Source organism: Chelonia mydas, chromosome 7 (genome assembly GCF_015237465.2).
Source record: "Chelonia mydas isolate rCheMyd1 chromosome 7, rCheMyd1.pri.v2, whole genome shotgun sequence".
Taxonomy (NCBI): Eukaryota; Metazoa; Chordata; order Testudines; family Cheloniidae; genus Chelonia; species Chelonia mydas.
The window spans coordinates 112,717,921-112,736,762 of NC_057853.1; the positions used below are offsets into that span (position 1 = coordinate 112,717,921).

The 18,842-nt window shown below is 37.5% G+C and overlaps 1 protein-coding gene across 21 annotated transcripts in view; it reads right to left on the reverse strand.

Annotated features, from left to right (window-relative positions):
* Positions 1–18,842, reverse strand: part of VTI1A (vesicle transport through interaction with t-SNAREs 1A) — a 356,187-nt gene that overhangs the window by 144,009 nt on the left and 193,336 nt on the right. For 19 of the 21 annotated variants that reach the window (XM_037904208.2, XM_043551805.1, XM_037904203.2 and 16 more), the window contains 2 exons: positions 6,723–6,793; positions 1,783–1,844 (listed from right to left, as the gene is read on the reverse strand). In XM_037904208.2, the coding sequence (XP_037760136.1) occupies positions 1,783–1,844; positions 6,723–6,793 (133 nt within the window). Of the gene's footprint in view, positions 1–1,771; positions 1,845–6,722; positions 6,794–18,842 lie in introns of all 21 variants that reach the window. The other 2 variants (XM_037904211.2, XM_037904214.2) reach the window with 1 other exon arrangement.

Genomic DNA, 18,842 nt, shown 5'->3' on the forward strand with positions numbered 1-18,842 from the left:
GCCAACCTGAAAGCCAAGTAAAGCCTGAAAAAACTATTTTTCCTAAATGTTATGTCTGATTAAGCCATACTATTAAATGACAGCTGAACTTTAACATTAATATGATATTATTTAAATAACTGCATGATTTTTTTTTACACTAAAAATGATGAATGATTTTTGGACAGCTCAATTGACATAAAGCAAGAAGCCCCTTTAATGAGATTTGACAAAATGGAGACATATGCAGAATATTTGTTACAGCTCATGTCGCAGGGCCCTTCCTGGGGAGGCTATGGGTTTTTTTTTTTTTTTTTAATATTGTCTACAAGCACTGAAGCATCTCTTTCAATTGCCACTTTGTTTCTCCATGGATTTTGAATTTAGCTTGTGTCATTTACATATTACTCTTAATCACAGAATTTTGTATGTTATGGTTCAGAGTTGGAAATATGAGAAGTCTGTGAAATGGAGGCACGAAGTGCAGTTATCTTAACCTTCATCAGCTGGGTATAGAAGGAACTAAGAAAGCTATTTTCTGAAGGAGACTTATGGAGAGATAAAGCTTGCACTGAAGAACAACTTATAAATTCCCTTTGCCAATATTTTCCGAGGCTCGCGATAAATCGCTGACTTCGCTAAAATTTAGGATTTTAATTTTTTTAAAGCAAATTGGCTTAAACAAATACACACTACAAAAGGCTTGCATGTTGTGAAGAGCAACTTAGGAAGGGCCAACTCGTACCAATTTCTTGCAGAATATTTTATGAATAACCTATTCCTTAAAAGTATCAGTCCTAGCATGTCCAATGCCACCTATAATTCGGGTGACTATTCTTTATGGAGCCAACTATAAGTCTAGAAATACAGACAGCATAGTGGTACAAGTGTACAGCTTTGCTGAATACATAACTCTACGTCCAGGGATTCCACTGGCTAAAACAAGGTTTCTGGTAAAGGTATTGATTTAAATTCAAGGTGGCTGGAAATCACTGAATATCTTTCTCATCCTCCCTAAAATCCCAGGTAGATTTTTAGGATGTTGCAATTTTTTTTCTTCACACTTCACTTTAAATCCCAGGGCTACATTTCCATAATATTACACCATACAGGAGAAGCATGCTCAAAACACAATGTTTTTAAAAGGGTGTCTCTCTAGTATGTTCAAATTAGAATGAATTATTTTAAATTATGCTCTGAGTATAAATTGTATTATAAATATAAAATAATCAAATTTAAACTAACAGGTTAAAACACCTGACTGTATATCCAGAAATAATGGGTGCTGTATCTCCATTAAACAGCCTATTTTTAGAATAGGATGAAAACCGACAAATGGTTCAGGAAAGGGGCCACACCTCTGATGCAATTGTACTTATGCCTGTTTGGCGCTCTGTCCCCCTCTGGTGACATCTAGCCCAGCTACAGATTGATGAGTCTGCTACAGCGTTGGCTAAGGGCCATCTAGCTTTTAGCTCATGCAGTAGAGGCTTAAACGCTAAGCTTCAGAGGTCCCAGGTTCAATCCCGCCTGCCAACAACCAGGGTCTGTCGGCGTTACACAATGGAAAACTATTTTACAGCCAACCTAAATTTTTTTCATAGTTTGTGCAAAACTCCTATGGTAAAAACGTCTCTCTCATCTGATTTTTCCTCAGTGAATGCTTGTGCCAACATCAATATTTAGTTTCAAGAGATTCTACTGGATTGTGAGGGAAAAAACCATGCAAGTTAGCCAAATGCTGAGATATAATTAAAAATAATAAAGCCGATAGAGACAGAGGTATCCCTACCTTGTCCTTACCTTCGCAACATTCCGGTTAGGATCCTGGAGCTCTTTCCCAAGTTTGCATCTGTTTCTCTAAGCTGAGGAGAAGAGGGTTATATTAAAAAAACCACATGCACTCCATTAAGTAAAAACAGCAGAGTTCTATTGTACATTGGTTTAATCTTCCTCAGTTTTAGCTCGCATTCAATTCTAGTAAAGCTCTGAAATTTAAGTGTAGATTTTTTTCCTTACATAAAGATGAAATCTGTGAAAGATTCAACAGTGGATGTAACAAAAAGCAAAGGCTCTATAAATAAAGATCTGAGGAATAAAAGGCATTACAGATTAGCATCTATATTTTCCATTGTGTCTCTCTGTGTGTGTGTGTCCTATGAATGTTACTGGGAGTTAAATGAGGGTACCAAGGGATGAGGAGATACCCGAAGGGTTAGCTATTCTTGTTTTTTCACATACTGTTCTTTCAGTTGTTTTCATAGATGCTCCAGACAAAGCAATCTGAAGCAAAAACAGTATCACAGAACAATGTCATATGACTGATACAGTGGAAAGTATATCCTTAAAATATTTCCATAGTGCTTCTACAGCAAAGTTTTACCTATTTTAAATATGAAAGTAGGAACTAATCTTACAGTTTATAGCAACTTTAATTGAAACATCGCAAAACACTTTACAGATTGTGCAAACTACTATATATGGGTGTAATTATAATTAAATATATTTAATTATAATTATATTATAACAACTTTGCCCACCCCTTTGGTCAAAAAAAGGTAGTGGTTTAACAGTGCTCAGCAACACTACATATTCAAATGAACTTAATTAACTTTCTTGTTACAGAGCTCTATAGTAAACACGGCATTTTAGGCAAATGCCAGATTTAAAAGCAGTTTTCAGTTCAAGAAAAGGGAGGCTATAGAGTGATTCTCACTATCTCTCTGGCCTAATAAATATTTAAGTATTTTTACCAGTCTGTGCTCAGAGAGCGGATTCAGAGCTAGTTCTTCCACATTGCAGTTAAGTGTCCCAACCATTGGTCTACTGGATATAAGAAGTGGGGCACTACTTTGGGGGCCTTCTCCTCCTTGGTTTTGTGAACAGTGCCAAGGTCCCCTTGGGAATCTAGCACCAGGTTTCCTTTGGTTTTTTAAGAAAGTGGTTAAAAATGCCTAAAATCAAAACAAACCTTTCGTTTTGGGTTGAACAAAACATCATTGGTGATGGGTTGAACAAAACATCAAGTAGGACCCAAAATGGTTTTTGCTTTTCGCTATTTTCTATTCACAGAAAATGCCAAAAAAATGTAGGTTTTAGGATGACCCGAAATGAGTATTTTTTTTTCTTCAATTTTTGGAACTGCCAGTGAATCAAAAACTCAGCTATTTACACAGCTCTACTGTCTTCTTCACAGACAGACAAATTTGCTGGTTAATCCTGGTTATTTTACCATTGTAAAAAGCACATATCTTAAATTTCAGTATCGGACATCAGATGTGAAGAAACCTCCTCAGTCATCGAGTCCTGTCTCCTAATCTAGCTTTTCTGCACTCACAGCAAAGTCAGGAATAAAGCTCAGCAAAACGTAACAACTCTAGCAAGCCCTTCTTTGAAATGCATTGTAAACTACAACAATTTTCTCTGAAGGGGAATGAGAATAAAAACACTATAGATACACACATGCACAGACACACAGTGCAGTTGAAATCTAAAGGGAAGGTGAAAGGAAAACTAGAAAATGTTAGGGTTTTTTTTTCCAAGTTGATGAGGGAGGACTGTTCTACAACCTGCTTAAGCAGGTGCAAAAATAGAATTGAGGGACTGTTGGTGGGGAATCTTTATACTCTCACTTCTAGATTACTTAAGTCTTTATATCAGAAGCCTGCACTTCCCCTAGGCTGCTTGGAATGCCTCCATGGCGCATGTGGCAGAGTGAGAGTTAACCACAAGAGAGGGGATTTGTCTGGAGAGTTCATGAAGGAGACAGGTATATATTTATTTATTTTCTAAATTTTACCTCACTTCATCCAACATTTACTACTTCATTATAAATTCAGATTTAATGGGTTGCCTGATGATTCAGCAGGTAGGGCAATCAATGCAATCAATGCAATACTGCTATCAGAGACTTCGATTTGGGAGACCAAACATATTCTGCGTTATAAATCCATAAAAAGTAAAAGGGCAACTGTAAGCGGGAATCTCCAGATAATGAAGAATTTTCGCCATCATAAGTTACATCCAACAGTACCTAGTACCTGAATACCTAGTACAAAAAGTGCATTAAGAACAGCTTCCATTTTCTGATCTTGCAAATATTTACTATCATGTTTAATGCTAACCACTGTGAGTAGTTGCATTCACCACACATAGTAGTAAATGTCTGCCAGATAGGGCCTTTAGTGATGAATGTCTTCTATAATATTTTACAGAATTATTCTGTGGTTATATTATTTAATTAAATGCTACTAAAGAAGAACAAAGTAGAAGGATAGGAATAATTGACACTCCCATCCCCCAGTTTGGACGAAAAGGCTGGAGTTTGTCCCAATGCTTTGTAACCAAGAACCATGAGGTGATAGGTTGTGTGCTTTGTTCTGGGAAGGCCATGTCATGGGTGCTTTATGATGCATAAGGTAAAGTCTAGCTGATTCAACTTCTGGAAAACCAGATTAAACCAGTATGACACATGCAACAGAAAAACATACCTGCTGCAATTTTTTAAAAGCTCATTACAAAACCAAGTTTTTATCTATGCCAGAGGTGAACTATAAGCAAACGTGTTTGCTCTTTTATTACGTGTAATGATAGGCTCAAACACAGTGGGTCAGAGGGGGAGGGTAATATGTTGTTTTCCTTCCTTTCTTTTGTGATAAAAAGAAGTTTTCGGCTTTTTACCTTTAAATATGAGTTCCTAACTTCCCTCTTTTTGCTGGAGGAGTTTGGCAAACCTAAAAGGTAAAATTACTGCTCAGGGTAGCGATTCTTAGATTGCCACTATCCAGGTTTGACAAAGTTCTCAAGCAAAAGTCAGGACCTGGTATTCCTAAGGTAAAAACAAGCAGAAGAAAAGTTAGACCAAATAGGCAAACAGCCTAAGGGAGCAATAAAAACACAACCTCTTCTATTCTGCACTGGCAAAAAACCCAACATACAGATTTTCAAATCATAAATACACTTATTCTAAAACAAAATATTTCCAAGATAGCTCTTCCTCCATTTCCCTGCTAATACATGAGCTCAGCGATGAGTGCAACAACCGATGACAAAAAAACCCAGCTATGTCAAGCCAGAGAATTCTGTTTTCAGCCGATTGCAATGTCATTAGCTGTTGATGTACAAACCTAAAACCTCAAGCATGGCTGGCAAGTGAAGATAAAAATGGACATTCAAATAATAGATCTTGGTCATATATTGAATAATCTGTTACAGATTTGGGATACACTGGGAAAAAAAACCTATGTTAACTTTTTCTGTGAAATTGGGAAGGATGATCCTGTGGTTAAGGTTTGACAGACTTCCTGTGTGACCTTTGGCAAAATGGGTATACAGTACTTTCCTTTGGAAGGTGCTTTGAAATCAGGAAATGAAAATCTATACAAGTGCACAAGTTTTTAAAAATTGTTTATTTTAAATAATAGGAGAAAGCAGGGAGAAGGAAATAAACAAGGTGTTGGGACTGATGGAGTTGAGTGGTACGGTGGGAATTAGAAAATCTTGTCAGTTTTACTGATAATTTTGTATTAATCCCTGAAACCCATTTTTCTTCAGAACCCTGTTCACTCTTGGTAAATTAAGTGACTCCTACAATGTGGTTTCCACCATTTCCTTGGGAGTCTAGTAAATCTCTTTGTGGGATATGCTTCCTGATATGCAACCAACATCTCAAATAAATTGGTGAGTCTCTAAGGTGCCACAAGTACTCCTTTTCTTTTTGCGAATACAGACTAACACGGCTGTTACTCTGAAACCTACATCTTTAATTTCTTAGATCATTCCAAATATTTTTAGTTATGTCCCATATCAGTCTTAAATTAATGCATTCCTTGCCATCTAAGGAGTTTGCATTTTTCAAACAGTGGGAAACTATTATAATATCTTTAATGTTTAGCCAAGCTATATACCTCTATCCATACATCTAACTCATTTAAACTTTACTCTTAGTAAATTCAACCAATTAGTCAATATTTTCTCAATAATGAGGGGCTAAGAACTGAATGCAACATTCCAGTCTAGTGCAGTCATACCTGAGTTCTACAGAAATAGTTTATTATCTCCCTGCTCTGTAACATGATGCCTCTGAATATGCAGTGCAAAGGTATTGGCCACTGAGGGACAATGGTCTCCATCTTTGGTCTTTTAACAACAACAGTTTAGAAAATGGGATACATAGAGATGTGAGCTAAGATCACAACCTTCAAGTGGACTTCATGCCACAGACAGATGCTCTTATATGGATCTAATGGAGACCTGAAAACAGTAACTAAGAGGCGTCTAACAGGACTGAGTATTAGGAATTTGAGGTCTTCCATTTCTGACAACAGGTCTTTGGATGGCTTATGACTGGAGGCTCACCAGTCAGCTTTCTAGGAAAATTTCATTCCTTCTTGACCTTGCTGCAGGCAGGAACAGGAAGAAACAGAAAAAAAAATTGGGCTTGAAAAAATTCCAAGACACACATTGATCAGGTCTGATTGCAGGATTGGGGCCAATTTCTTCCTTGCAAATGCAGACCCATTGACTTTAATGGGACAACTTGTACTACTCAGAGTTTGCAGGATCAAGCCCCTATTAGGCTTTTACTTTTTAATATGTAATGATGGGTGGTGATTACATATCATGATATAATAGTTGACTTATTTAAGCCTTTAATCAATGTCCTGGATTATTTCTGCTTGCAAAGTGAACTTGCCCAAAGCACACAAAACCCGAGACCAGCAATTCTTTATAGTCAAACTTACCCTTTCCCGAGAACGCTGGATCTTCTCTCTGTCTTGGCTCAGGTTTTCCAACATTTCCTGTCCAATCTGCTCTGCATTAAAAAAAATCAGAATATAAATCCTGAAAAATTCAGCTTTTCTCTGTAAGCCCCCAACATGCCAGGTTAAATTCTAATAAATATATTTAAAGAAAAACAGCACTGTAACATAAGAGAGCCTAATCACTCCACCTAAATTCAACGACAAAATCACTAAAAAGCTTTAAATGTCTTAAATATCATACACATGAAGAGGTAACAATCAAACTAGAAGCTGTCATATTGACAGTCTAATGAGATAGTTTAGGCTATAGGGATTCATGTTAACCTTTGGTCTACACAACATTGGCAAGAAGAATTTCATACTTGTTCTGCAGGGTGGGAGTTCATACTTCTCACATGTTCTTAACCTTTGTCTCTCCCCTTCTGCTTCCCTTGCTGGGAAATATCAGGAAATTTTTACTAAGAGATAGCAGCACAGTTATGGAGATTCTGAAACAACAGACATTAGTGGAAGGCCTTTCTCCCTGCATTCCTAACTCCACCTGCTACTAAAATGAAATTCTGTTATTTTAGTGTTAACCCTTCCTCCTCACACAACTGGTGTTCTGCTTTGGTCCACTGATGGCCTAGCATTTCTGGCAAGCTTGGAGATGTGTTCTGCTGGGTCTCTTAGTATTTCTGATAACAGTCGCATTAATCAATTGGTTGGCATCATCTCTTGTTTACACTTTGGCTGGTTGCTTCCATAGCCCATGCTGGATTAAATAATTGCAAAATTAGGGGAAAATTCAGGCTTCAAGACATAACACGAAGGCTGTGAACAAGGACAGGACTTTCCTTTTGAAATAACTTTAATCTCATATGTTAACCTGAAATAGCTATTACAGATATGCATGTATAAGAAAATAATACCACCTCTTATATAGAAGAGATTTCCATCTTCAGAGTGCTATACAAACATTAATTAATCCTCACTACATCCCCCTGAGGGAAGAAAGTAAATTATATGATCACCATTTTACAGAAGGGGAAATGGATTCAATTTGCCTCAGGCCACATAGCAAGTCTGACATAAACAGAAGTTTCTGACTTCCAGTTCTATGCACGTTCCTTTAGGCTGCACAGCCTACCAGTGCCAAAAAAAGAGTACCCAAATGAAGTATACTGCATATTTCTCTAAATAACAAAAGCAACATATTGCTATTGCTATGTTACTGAATTATGAATAAGCAAGATCTTGACATTTGATTCTTACAATTGTAGAAAGAGACTGAATCAGAAAAAAAAAATCAGTTATATATTAACATAGCAATACTTACAATTTTAAATTTTCAGGACATGATCCAACTTTAAGCTGCCTTAAACTTTTTTTTTTTAAATATGAGGCAAAGAAATCCTGAACATCCTTTTCTCCCCCCTTAATAATAATTTCAGTGCACAGTGATATATATTCTGTCAGCTAAAGACCAAAAATATTCATTACAGTCTATATTGCTGGATCCATTGCCAAGTACAGTACAAGTAAGATAAATATTTCCTCAGATATCTGACCACAAATTGACATCCCCATTATGCTATCTTGTCCCTGCTGGCTTGCAGCTCTTTACTTTTAGCTGTATATACAATGCCTCCCAAAGGTGAAACGTGGTAAGATATGTGGTTACTGAGTTAAAAAGCTGTAAGGTGGAGCACAGCTGTACAGATGGTAGAGTAGGAAAAGTGACTCAAGACTCATCTGCATGTATGTCTCATAACCCTCTGGATGAAACTATAATGTGCTTATTATCAATCACTATTAAAGCATTTAAAGTCTTGGAATACATAAAAGGATACATATATTCACTGTATTTTTTAAGAAAAATATATTTTATTTCAAAAGTAAAGTAAAACAATCAGCCAAATTCCAGCAAACTAGTGTCAGCTGGAAATATTTATTATTCAAAATTTGGTGTGTGTGTTTGTAAGTAAAAAGAAGAGTCAGGAGAAGATTTTCTTTCAAAGGAAGAAATAAAAAGCACATTGGCTAAAATGGTCTGTTATTTCACAAACAAAACTCAAAAATATCTTTGAAGGATGCAGCTATATATTTTTATATGCCAACTTAAGAGAGTTACTGTATTTGTTCAAATCTTTTTCTTCCTATCAGTGGTATGTTCACATTCTTAGCTTTTTATAAGGATTTAGTTTAATTTTCTAACCATCAACATGACAACAGCATCAACTGTAACTGAGGGTAATCCACCATCACTTTGACAAATAGTGTATTTTCCTCTCATTGCTGATGACTGAAGACATCAATAAATAAGGAAGGAGAGCATGTCAGCCAGAATATCACAAAATGAATTGTTGATATGATACTTAGGGATTAAACCTTCAGCCGTGAAGTTCAAACTGGCACAGGGGTCCGAGAAGTGAGAGAGCTGCATTTCCTTTCCAACAATCTCTACAGATATATAACTGGATGGATCATCAATTTTACAGGAGTTGTTTTACTCTATATGCACTGCATTTGATGATCTTTTGCCCTTTTTGGGCAAAAATAACAGCATAAGTTGAAATACGAGACCTAACGGAGGTGACGCTAGAATTCTGGCTATCAGTTTGAGCATCATAAATTGAACCCCTGATCTAAGCATCCTATAGTACAGCTCTTCCACTCTCAGAACGTTCACTAAAATCAGTGAGACTTTTGCAGATGCAAGGTCAATAATGTAGAGAAATGCACACAGGTAAATGAGAAAGGCACCTCTTCACTTTGCTCCAAGACTTCCATGGGCAGGGAAGCGGCAGAGTTAAGCTCTTAAATAGAACATTTTACCACTTTGATACTATTGCCTTATGTTTACTATCATATTACATTATATTCCTCATGTCCCTGATGTTTTCCTGCCAGTTCAAACTTTCACCAATCTTAAAAAGCAAATGTATTCATTTAATCCAGGATTGCAGTTTAGATTCTTTCAGACTACTTACCTTGGCTGAATCAGTTACTAGGCTACTACAATTACACAAAGTGGCCAGTTTTATAAAGTATGTTGTGGTTCACATGCAGGCATTTAGGACCAAGACTAGAACCAAAGAGTTGTCAGATATTGTAAATGTGCTGTATTCATGGAGCCTTATGTCAAGACTGTAAGCTCTTTTGATCTTAAACTATTTGGGGGGCGGGGATGTGCATACACGTACATGGGCAGTGCCAGGACGCGGATACCGAAAACCAATCAGTAGATGCTGCTGTAACGCAAATAAATCATCATAATGTTAAAATTAACCTAGGCCAAGTGAGTTTCTGAAAGTGACATAAAATTATGTTCTAAAAATTACAGCTAAAACATCCTGAAGCAAAGGCGTAAAAACCATTTATACCACTATAATTCATGTTCTAATTGACACAAGGCAAGAACAGTCAATACACATATCACAGCATAGCTTAAGAATGAGATAATGAATAAATAATAATAATAATAATAAACTACAATCCCGCACAAAGACAAAGTCATAATTGAGCATCAGGCTTAAAAGGACAACAAGTATCAGGCTTCCCAGGCCACACATTTAATTTTGCCTTGAAGCTGTTAAAATCAGGTGGGGGAAACCAATCTCTTCATCAATGAGCAATTTGACAGTACCACTCTTTTTTGCTGTGGCCTTCTTAAATGATGTTTAGTTCTATATGGGCAGGTTGTGCAAGCAAGAAGATGATATCACTTCCCAAAGTTTTGCACGTGATCAGATGCATAAATAAAGATGCTGTGATAGGATATGGTTGAAGTTGTGAAATGAATAGTCATGTTCATGGCAACCCCATTCAAAAATAGGGGTGGGAAGCAGTTACCAAATAAAGAAAGGAAAAATCTGCAGGAAAAGTATTTATACTTACAAGGGTCTAACAGGATATTGAGAGAATGGAAAGCAAAAAAATAAAAATGAAAAAACATACACGGATATTTGAAAGCATCCCTTTAACAGTGAATCTACATCACAGGTTTAATACTTTTTTTTCTGCTGGAGTCTATTTTCTTTTTCATGCATAAAGAAAAACCAAGAATCATTCCATGGAATTTATAAAATGCATATTTATTTATCCAACAGACTGGAAAGGCTCATTCACAGCTATACTGGTCTCTTGGGTAAATACATTAGTCATTCTTTAAAAATGTGTATTATTGACTTGAGTGATTAGAGAGGCTCTTTCAAAATCAGTCTAGCCTGTAAGGTAAATAAATGCTTAAGTGGTTTGAAACCAAAGAAAACAAGCAAGGAAAAATTGTGTGATGTGCCTGATGCATGATATTACATCAGCATTAAAAAGAACAAAACAAACTGGATAGGACATCAGTTATTGCAGTTTTGTGGGTGTGTGCATGAGAAAGAGAGCTGTGCATACATATGACTTGTACGTATTTTCCAAGGATGCAACTTATATAGAGATAACCTCTTAAATCAGCTATTTCCAACCTTACTAAATTGGAGATTTATAATATAAGACAATGTATGTTTTACACCGTATCTTTCATATCAAAATGTCACCCCTGTGTGTGGTATATTCCTGCACTTATCAGTAAAACGCAGCAAACGTCTTGATGTGGTAAAAGGGTTGACGATAGGCGCGACCAAATTATGGGGAGAATGCTAGATGGCTTGTTCAATAAGACTTTACATTTGTGTTCTACATACAAATACACAGACTTACTAGACATACAAACAGAGGTGAGAGAGGGAGACAGACTGACCACAGAGTGGGATGTAAAGATAATGTTAAAGAATTAAAAAGGCTGATCAGATGGTTAGGGCAGAGAAGTAGAAAAGCTGCCACCTATGGTGGAGAGGAAGAGGGAAGAGATAGTAGGGTGGGGAAGTCTAAGGCCCCATTTCAGGAAAGCACCTAAGCACATGCTTAAGTGGCCTTCTTAAATACAGATGATTTCTGGAATCAGGACTTAAAAAGAAGCATGTATCAAATCCGTGAAAGATCCTGAAATAGGGATAAAGAAAAGGAGTACTTGTGGCACCTTAGAGACTAACAAATTTATTTGAGCATGAGCTTTCTAAATTTGTTAGTCTCTAAGGTGCCACAAGTACTCCTTTTCTTCTTGCAAATACAGACGAACACGGCTGCTACTCTGAACCCTGAAATAGGGATGTATTTATAGGGGGTATTGAAATGGCAGAAACCCAGTTAAGATCTTTGAGTCTGGGGGCATTTTCTTTCAAGGTCTGCAAAATGGGGTATACTGGTCCTTTAAGAGCAGAAGGTCCAGAAGAATTTGTTTCAGAGGTTTGGAATCCACAAAGGCTCAGGAAATGGCTCTGTAGCAGAAAAGAGGAAGCAATCCCTGGGAATTAGCAGTTGGATGGAGGCAAAACCCCATGAACCATTCCTTTAAAGGGTACAGGATCAGAGCTCCCTTCTTCTTTCAGCCAATCAGGAGAAGTTTTCTCTGGAACAGGGTAGTATATAGAATGCATTCTCCCTCAGAAAAAGGGGAGACACTGAAAAGAGAAGGAAGCCAGAGAGTTCAATTCTAGGGGACACAGCTATAAGAAGTGACCCTGGGTAGAGCAGCGAAGAACTCCATGTGGATGCCAGAAGAGCCAGAGAGAAGTTGAACCTCTGAATTGCAGTAATGGACTGTTTGGAATGGTTTTGGGCATTAAACCAGACTCAAATGGAGGGTGGTCGGACTACTAAGAAAGGCTGTGCGGGGACCTGCAAGGGGCCCTGAAGAGGTAGAACAGAGGGAGGTTGCTGCAAAGGGAATTCTTGCCGTGAGGGACTGCTCAAGTGGCAGCAACCCTGTTATGGTATGGTTGTCACATTGTGGTCAGGTTAAAATTGGGAGAATTTGGACTTTGGGAGTATTAAAGGGAGGGAATTACAGGAGACGAAAACATCAATAAGAATTTCTGCAAAAAGTCATGCTACAAAATATTATATGTGAGCAATGTTTCAGAGGTGACAGCAAGCAATTTTACAGACTTGGAAAATATACTGTAGGAGGCAAAAGAGTTCAGGGTTGAGTGAAAAGGTACCGGATAGCAGAAAGTTAATAAAAAAAAGTGCTGACATCTTTAAGTATGGTTACATAAGTAGAAGTCCTTATAAATGTACAAGTTTGCAGTTTATATATATTTATATCTATATATCTTCTAGTGAAATATATATTTCATTAATATATATTTATATATATCTCTAATGAGATATTTCATTAGAAGAGATAACATAATTAGAGACAGTCATTTTGATCTTTAGGTCATTAGATGACAAACAGATTATTATTGATAAATCAAGGATTACAGGTAATGGTTATAAGTCAATAGAGAGAATATTTGTAAAACATTAAAAGAATGCAGCATAGTGAAATGAGAAAGTTATGCTATTCAAATGACTAAATATCTGCAGTAAATGGGATACTGATGGGTACATACAGGAAAAAACAGAAGTCCAATTGTTATTATATACAACAGGGCACCGGTTAGAGTATATCTTAGAAAGGATACTTAATATCACCTTTGCTAAGGTATGAAAAGGACAACCACAATGTTTTGTGCTTTCATGATTTCAGTTACAAGACAGGGTAAAAGAAGCTGCCTGGTTGGTCTCGCTGTGAAAGCAAAACAAAAATAAAAAAAAGTCCCAACCCAATTCCCAATCCACCTTAAAAATGCAAACCTCTTTAAAATAAAAACGGTACCATGAATTAAGATGAAAGTTCATAAAAACCACTTTATTGGTCAACAGCAAAAAACATGGTATTTTGATCTCGAGATCAGGGAAACCAAAAATTCAGACTTACTGCTTTCTACAATGGAGAGCAAATATGGAAGAAAAGGTACATGAGAAAGAGGCCAGACAACATCAATACCTTTAGGAGTGAACTGTAGCAGTTTAAAACCAACGCTTCCTCTCCTCCCGCTCACTCTTTCGGGAGTGGGTAAACATCTGAATGAGAAGTAATAGAAAATGGCAGGTGAGAAGGGAGGAGGAAGAGAGATGACATGAGACAGGCCTGGTAACTTCACCTCTAGTAGCCTCTTCTTTTTCTAGAGCTTCTTACCTTTTCTAAAATTCTAACATACATCAATCTACTGGCATAAAAAGTACACATTTCTCACTAACTGATAATTTTTTCTGTCTACTTCCATCACACATCTATCTATCTTAGCTCGCTTGCTAACATCCTCACGGCATCGTTCACAGAAGGTGGCAGGCTTTGATTCGACTCTGGGCTTACCTATACTGAAGTCCAGCCGTTGTTCTGGCTATATGCTAGTTCAGTAATATTCATCTGCTCCAAAATCCTCCTTTCAAATGTTCTCCTCCCCTCTTGGAGCAACTGTTCAGAAAAGTACCTTGCTCAGTGCAATAAGACAAATAAATATCCTGCTACCCCATTTACAATCTCTAACTTAAGTAAAGTTGGAATCAAGTCACAATATTTTTTTTCTCACTTATTTTTCCTTTCTATTATTCTTAGTGGAAGGGACTGACCTAACCATGTTAGAAACTCTGTCGTCCTCTCTTTATCCAGACAACAGGTACAGTTCAGGCAGTGCATGCTGCTCTATTAAGGTACCGTCCAGACTGCACTACCTCTTGGGCTGAAAGAACAGTTCATTCAATTCTTGATTTTTCCGCTCAGACTGCCTCAAAGGTGGCAAAATAGTCACAATTCTGATCACATTTAGTCTGTGCCGAGGACACCTATCCTCTAGGAATTGGACCAAGACTATCCTCTAATTTCACCCATGCAAGCAGCCATGAGATGACAATGAATTCTGGCTACGTCTCACCTGGGTTGAATTCAAACTGGTAAATTCAAACTCCACGTTCCTTTATTCAACAAGTTTATATGAAGTAACAGGCAATGCAAGCAATTATTTTGGACCCTGAGTATTGCAGCCTGCAAAGACTTAAAACAGGTGTGACTGGAGGGCAGGCAACTCATATGCCAATTCCTGCATCTGGCAGCTTGAGGCTCTGAAAATCATAAGGGTGACTCAACCTCTGCAGCTCAGTTATCTTCAATGTAATAAACACAACTCAAGGCACATAAAATTTAATGCAAAATAGGTTAGGCCGAGTAGGCCCACCGGCAAGCAGAAATCAAAGTCAGTTACCCTATTAAAAGGGCAGAAGCATCTTGGAAAGACAAGACACATTTTAAAGTTAAGGAGTGGGAGACAGATTTATTAATGCATATCCAAATACACAACATACAAACAATGCTAAGTGAAAACAACATGGCCCACAAATATTTGAGTTTCAGGTACTTTGTCTGCATTGATATTCATTGTGTGCTTTTTTAATTATTAAAGGAACCATTTATGAGGCTCAAATAATAAGAACTGGTCTTTTCTTAGTGCTTCTATTTCTGGACAGAGGAAAAGTCAAGAGAAGACTATATCTTATGTTATTTCAGACCCATAAATGGCTCCTTGAAGCAAAAAGAGCTCTTAAAAAACAAATCCAAAATCAAATATCAAGATATTTAGGTTTATTCAGATTTACCCTCATACCGTTATATTAAAAGACTCATACTGATATATTAAAGATTTATCCTGCATAATCTGAATCTAGAGCCTTATTAGAAAGTCAGGAATGCTGGGAACACAAGCAAGCATTCTCTGCATGTTTGATCTTTACTACTTCCATAGGTAAAGAGAGCTTTTTAACTGGACTTACACTCCTCAGCAATACATATTGAATGTGAAAGGAGAATATATTTCTTGCTGCACCCACATTCATATTTAAATGAAAAATAAGATGCTGGACTTTTGAACAAAACAAAACAAAAGGATTATTAATTAATCACATTGTAAATTATTATTGTAAATTATGTTTCAAACCAAAAACTGTTGATATTTATTCTGTGCAAAAACAAAGCCATGCTAAAAACTACATGCGATAAAAAAGAAAATTAAACAAAAACTTTTCTTATACATTGGAGAGACCACAAGGCAAGTGAATAGCTCAGCAACCTAGGAGCTAGCTTCAGTGAACTCACTCTTTGAATACGAATTAGCGGCGCGTAATCGCAGCATATTTATGAGGCCTTTTGCCTGGTCCTTTTCTCCTGTGAATGCTGTATTATTCATTGCATGTGCCCTGACCCCCGTGCGCTCCTGTTCTGACAAATCATACTTGATTAAGACAAATCTTTATTAGTTAGCTAGTCAACTTCCCCATTTATCATTTGCAAATCCCATTCTCCTTTTTGAGTACAGTAGAAGTAACTGAGACCATTTTCCCCCATATAAAAATGAAATGCTTGTTACTGACAATAAGTGCAAACAAAAGCCCGGGAATCAGTAATAGACAAAACAAAGGTTTAATAGGTATAAATTACCAACATGGCAAAACGCTAACACAACGGCATATGTTAGCAAGGCTGAGGAAATGTTTATTAGCTAATCCTTTCAATAGATTCCCCACTTCCCCATACCAACTAAACTCTTTCTTGAAAACAAAATGCCATATATACAAACTGCATGCAAAGTTTGAGTCTCAAAGTACTGAGGTGTGTGTTTTTTGTGTTTTTTTTTTTTTTAAGACTGCTGAGTAAAAGAGATTTTTACCAAAAAGAAAAATCTTTTAAAAGTGGAGGCAAAATGAATTCAAAATTATTCATGAACTTTCAGCTCCATGTGAAAATGTAAGAGGCAATTTTTTTATAACTTCAAGAAGGTGGCAATTTTTTAAAACTTCAGCATAATGTTAGTGTATTCAGCATGTATTTTACAACTGGAAAAAATCTGTGATGTCTAATACATGCCATTTTACTCATGAGAGTGGCTTTTGCTCAGAAATCAGAAGGATGTCCCTTCCATCCACCAGTGCCCTGTGTCTGGAAATGTGACGCCGCCATTTGCAAATGGAAGGATGAGGATTACAGATGATAGATGGTCCAGGAATTAGGCTGCTACAACAAGACTGTGGAGATGTAGGTTCTATTCTCTGCTCTTCCATAGATTTCCAGTGTGACCCTGGCTGAGTCACTAAGCCTCTCTTTCCTCAGTTTCCCATCTGTGAAATGGAGATAAAAGTTCTGCCCTACCTCACGGGGGTGTTGTGAGGATAAATACATTAAAAAATTGGGAGGCACTCAGATACTATGGTAATAGGGGCCAAAGGTACCGAAGATAAATAGAAATGTATCATTAAATCAGTGATGTAGTACAACTAGTTGACAAATAATTAGTCTGTAAATAAGCAAATACTATTAGTGAGTTCAATAGGAGTAACATATCTGTGGACAGGAGTACTTGTGGCACCTTAGAGAGTAACAAATTTATTAGAGCATAAGCTTTCGTGGGCTACAGCCCACTTCATCGGATGCATCGAATGGAACATATGGTAAGAAGATATATATATAAGAAGATATATATATATACACACACACATACAGAGAAGGTGGAAGTTGCCATACAAACTGTAAGAGGCTAATTAATTAAGATGAGCTATTATCAGCAGGAGAAAAAAAACTTTTGTAGTGATAACCAAGATGGCCCATTTAGACAGTTGACAAGAAGGTGTGACCATACTTAACACAGGGAAATAGATTCAATATGTGTAATGACCCAGCCACTCCCAGTCTCTATTCAAACCCAAGTTCATGGTATCTAGTTTGCATATTAATTCAAGCTCAGCAGTTTCTCGTTGGAGTCTGTTTTTGAAGCTTTTCTGTTGCAAAATTGCCACCCTTAAATCTTTTACTGAGTGGCCGTAAGGAAGGATAGAATCTCCTCTCTCTGTTAACATTTGTTCTGGAAAACTGAGATGCAAATATTGTTCTGAGATGCAAATATAGACTCCTCCATAATGCCACTTTTCAGAGTAGAATCAAATTTTAGGAACAACATCTTAAGCCCTTCACATGGGGTCTAAGAGCTGTGCGGCTAGAGTTCTATCAGCCCTTTGCTAATTGATTTTTGGCACCTGCTGTTGCTAAGATTTGCATTTTAGAGTACGTCTACACAGCAGTGGGAAGTGTGATTCCCAGCTTTGGTGTAAACACACCCATTAGCTTTGCTCCAGCTCATGTATTTAAAAATAGTAGTTTGGCTGTGGTGCGGTTGGGTGGGACTATACTCCAGCAGCTAGCCTGAGCCACCATCTGAGGTAATGTACTACAACCACACTGTATTCGTAATGTGCTAAACTCAAGCAGAGTGAGTGTTTGTATGTCCACCTGAGCTGTGTAGTCATACCCTTAGGGATCTTGTCAGATCCACATTGTTGCTACATGCTCATGTGGCAGCTGTTTTAAACGGCGCTTTTTTTCAATAGGTGTCTAATAAGACAAGTGTGACTGCTTTCCTCTGATGCTAGCTGGCAATGCTTATCCAGACCTTTGTTATCTCAAGATTAGATGAGCTGTAGTTGGGGCTACACTTTGGCTCCATTTAGAAGTTCCAGCTCGTCCAGAATGGAGCAGCCTGCTTATTAAGCAGCAGTTTCAGCCTAGAGATGTATCGCTCATGATTGTTGAGCTGCACTGGCTGCGTGCAGGCTCCCGGTGGCAATTCAAGGTGTTGGGTTTCCCTTTTGAAGCCCTAAAATCGGTTTGGGTAAGGGTTATTTGAGAGAGAGCCTCTGTCTTTGGCCCACACCTCTTTAGTTACAACCAGCAGAGGCAACTGAGCTGGAGCTGCCATTAAATAAAAGAGAAAGAACTGCCAGCAGGCCATTCTCTGTGAGGGACGCTCAAGTAGACTAAAACACATCTCCCATTCTCCTGGTCCACCAGAATTCATATCTGTTAACTTCCAGGACATGCAATAAAAGTCCTCTTTTCCCCATGCACACTCAGAATGGGTCAGAATGAGGAAGGAGGTTGTTATTTTGTTGGTTGTGCTCTAACAGTGATGGAGTGGTATGACGATTGCATGCCTGGCTGGCAGTAGATTCTAGTGATCCAGTGTCGTCAATAATTGTTCTGGTTGTTCCTCATATATATGCTTTATAATATCAAACCATATAAATAGTTACATTCCTACATATAAATAGTTACTCCATTTTGTTTTGCTGCATTGTGTGGCTACTTAGAGAAACACAACCTGACCTGGCAAGGCGTGGAGTACACTGATTTTCATTCAT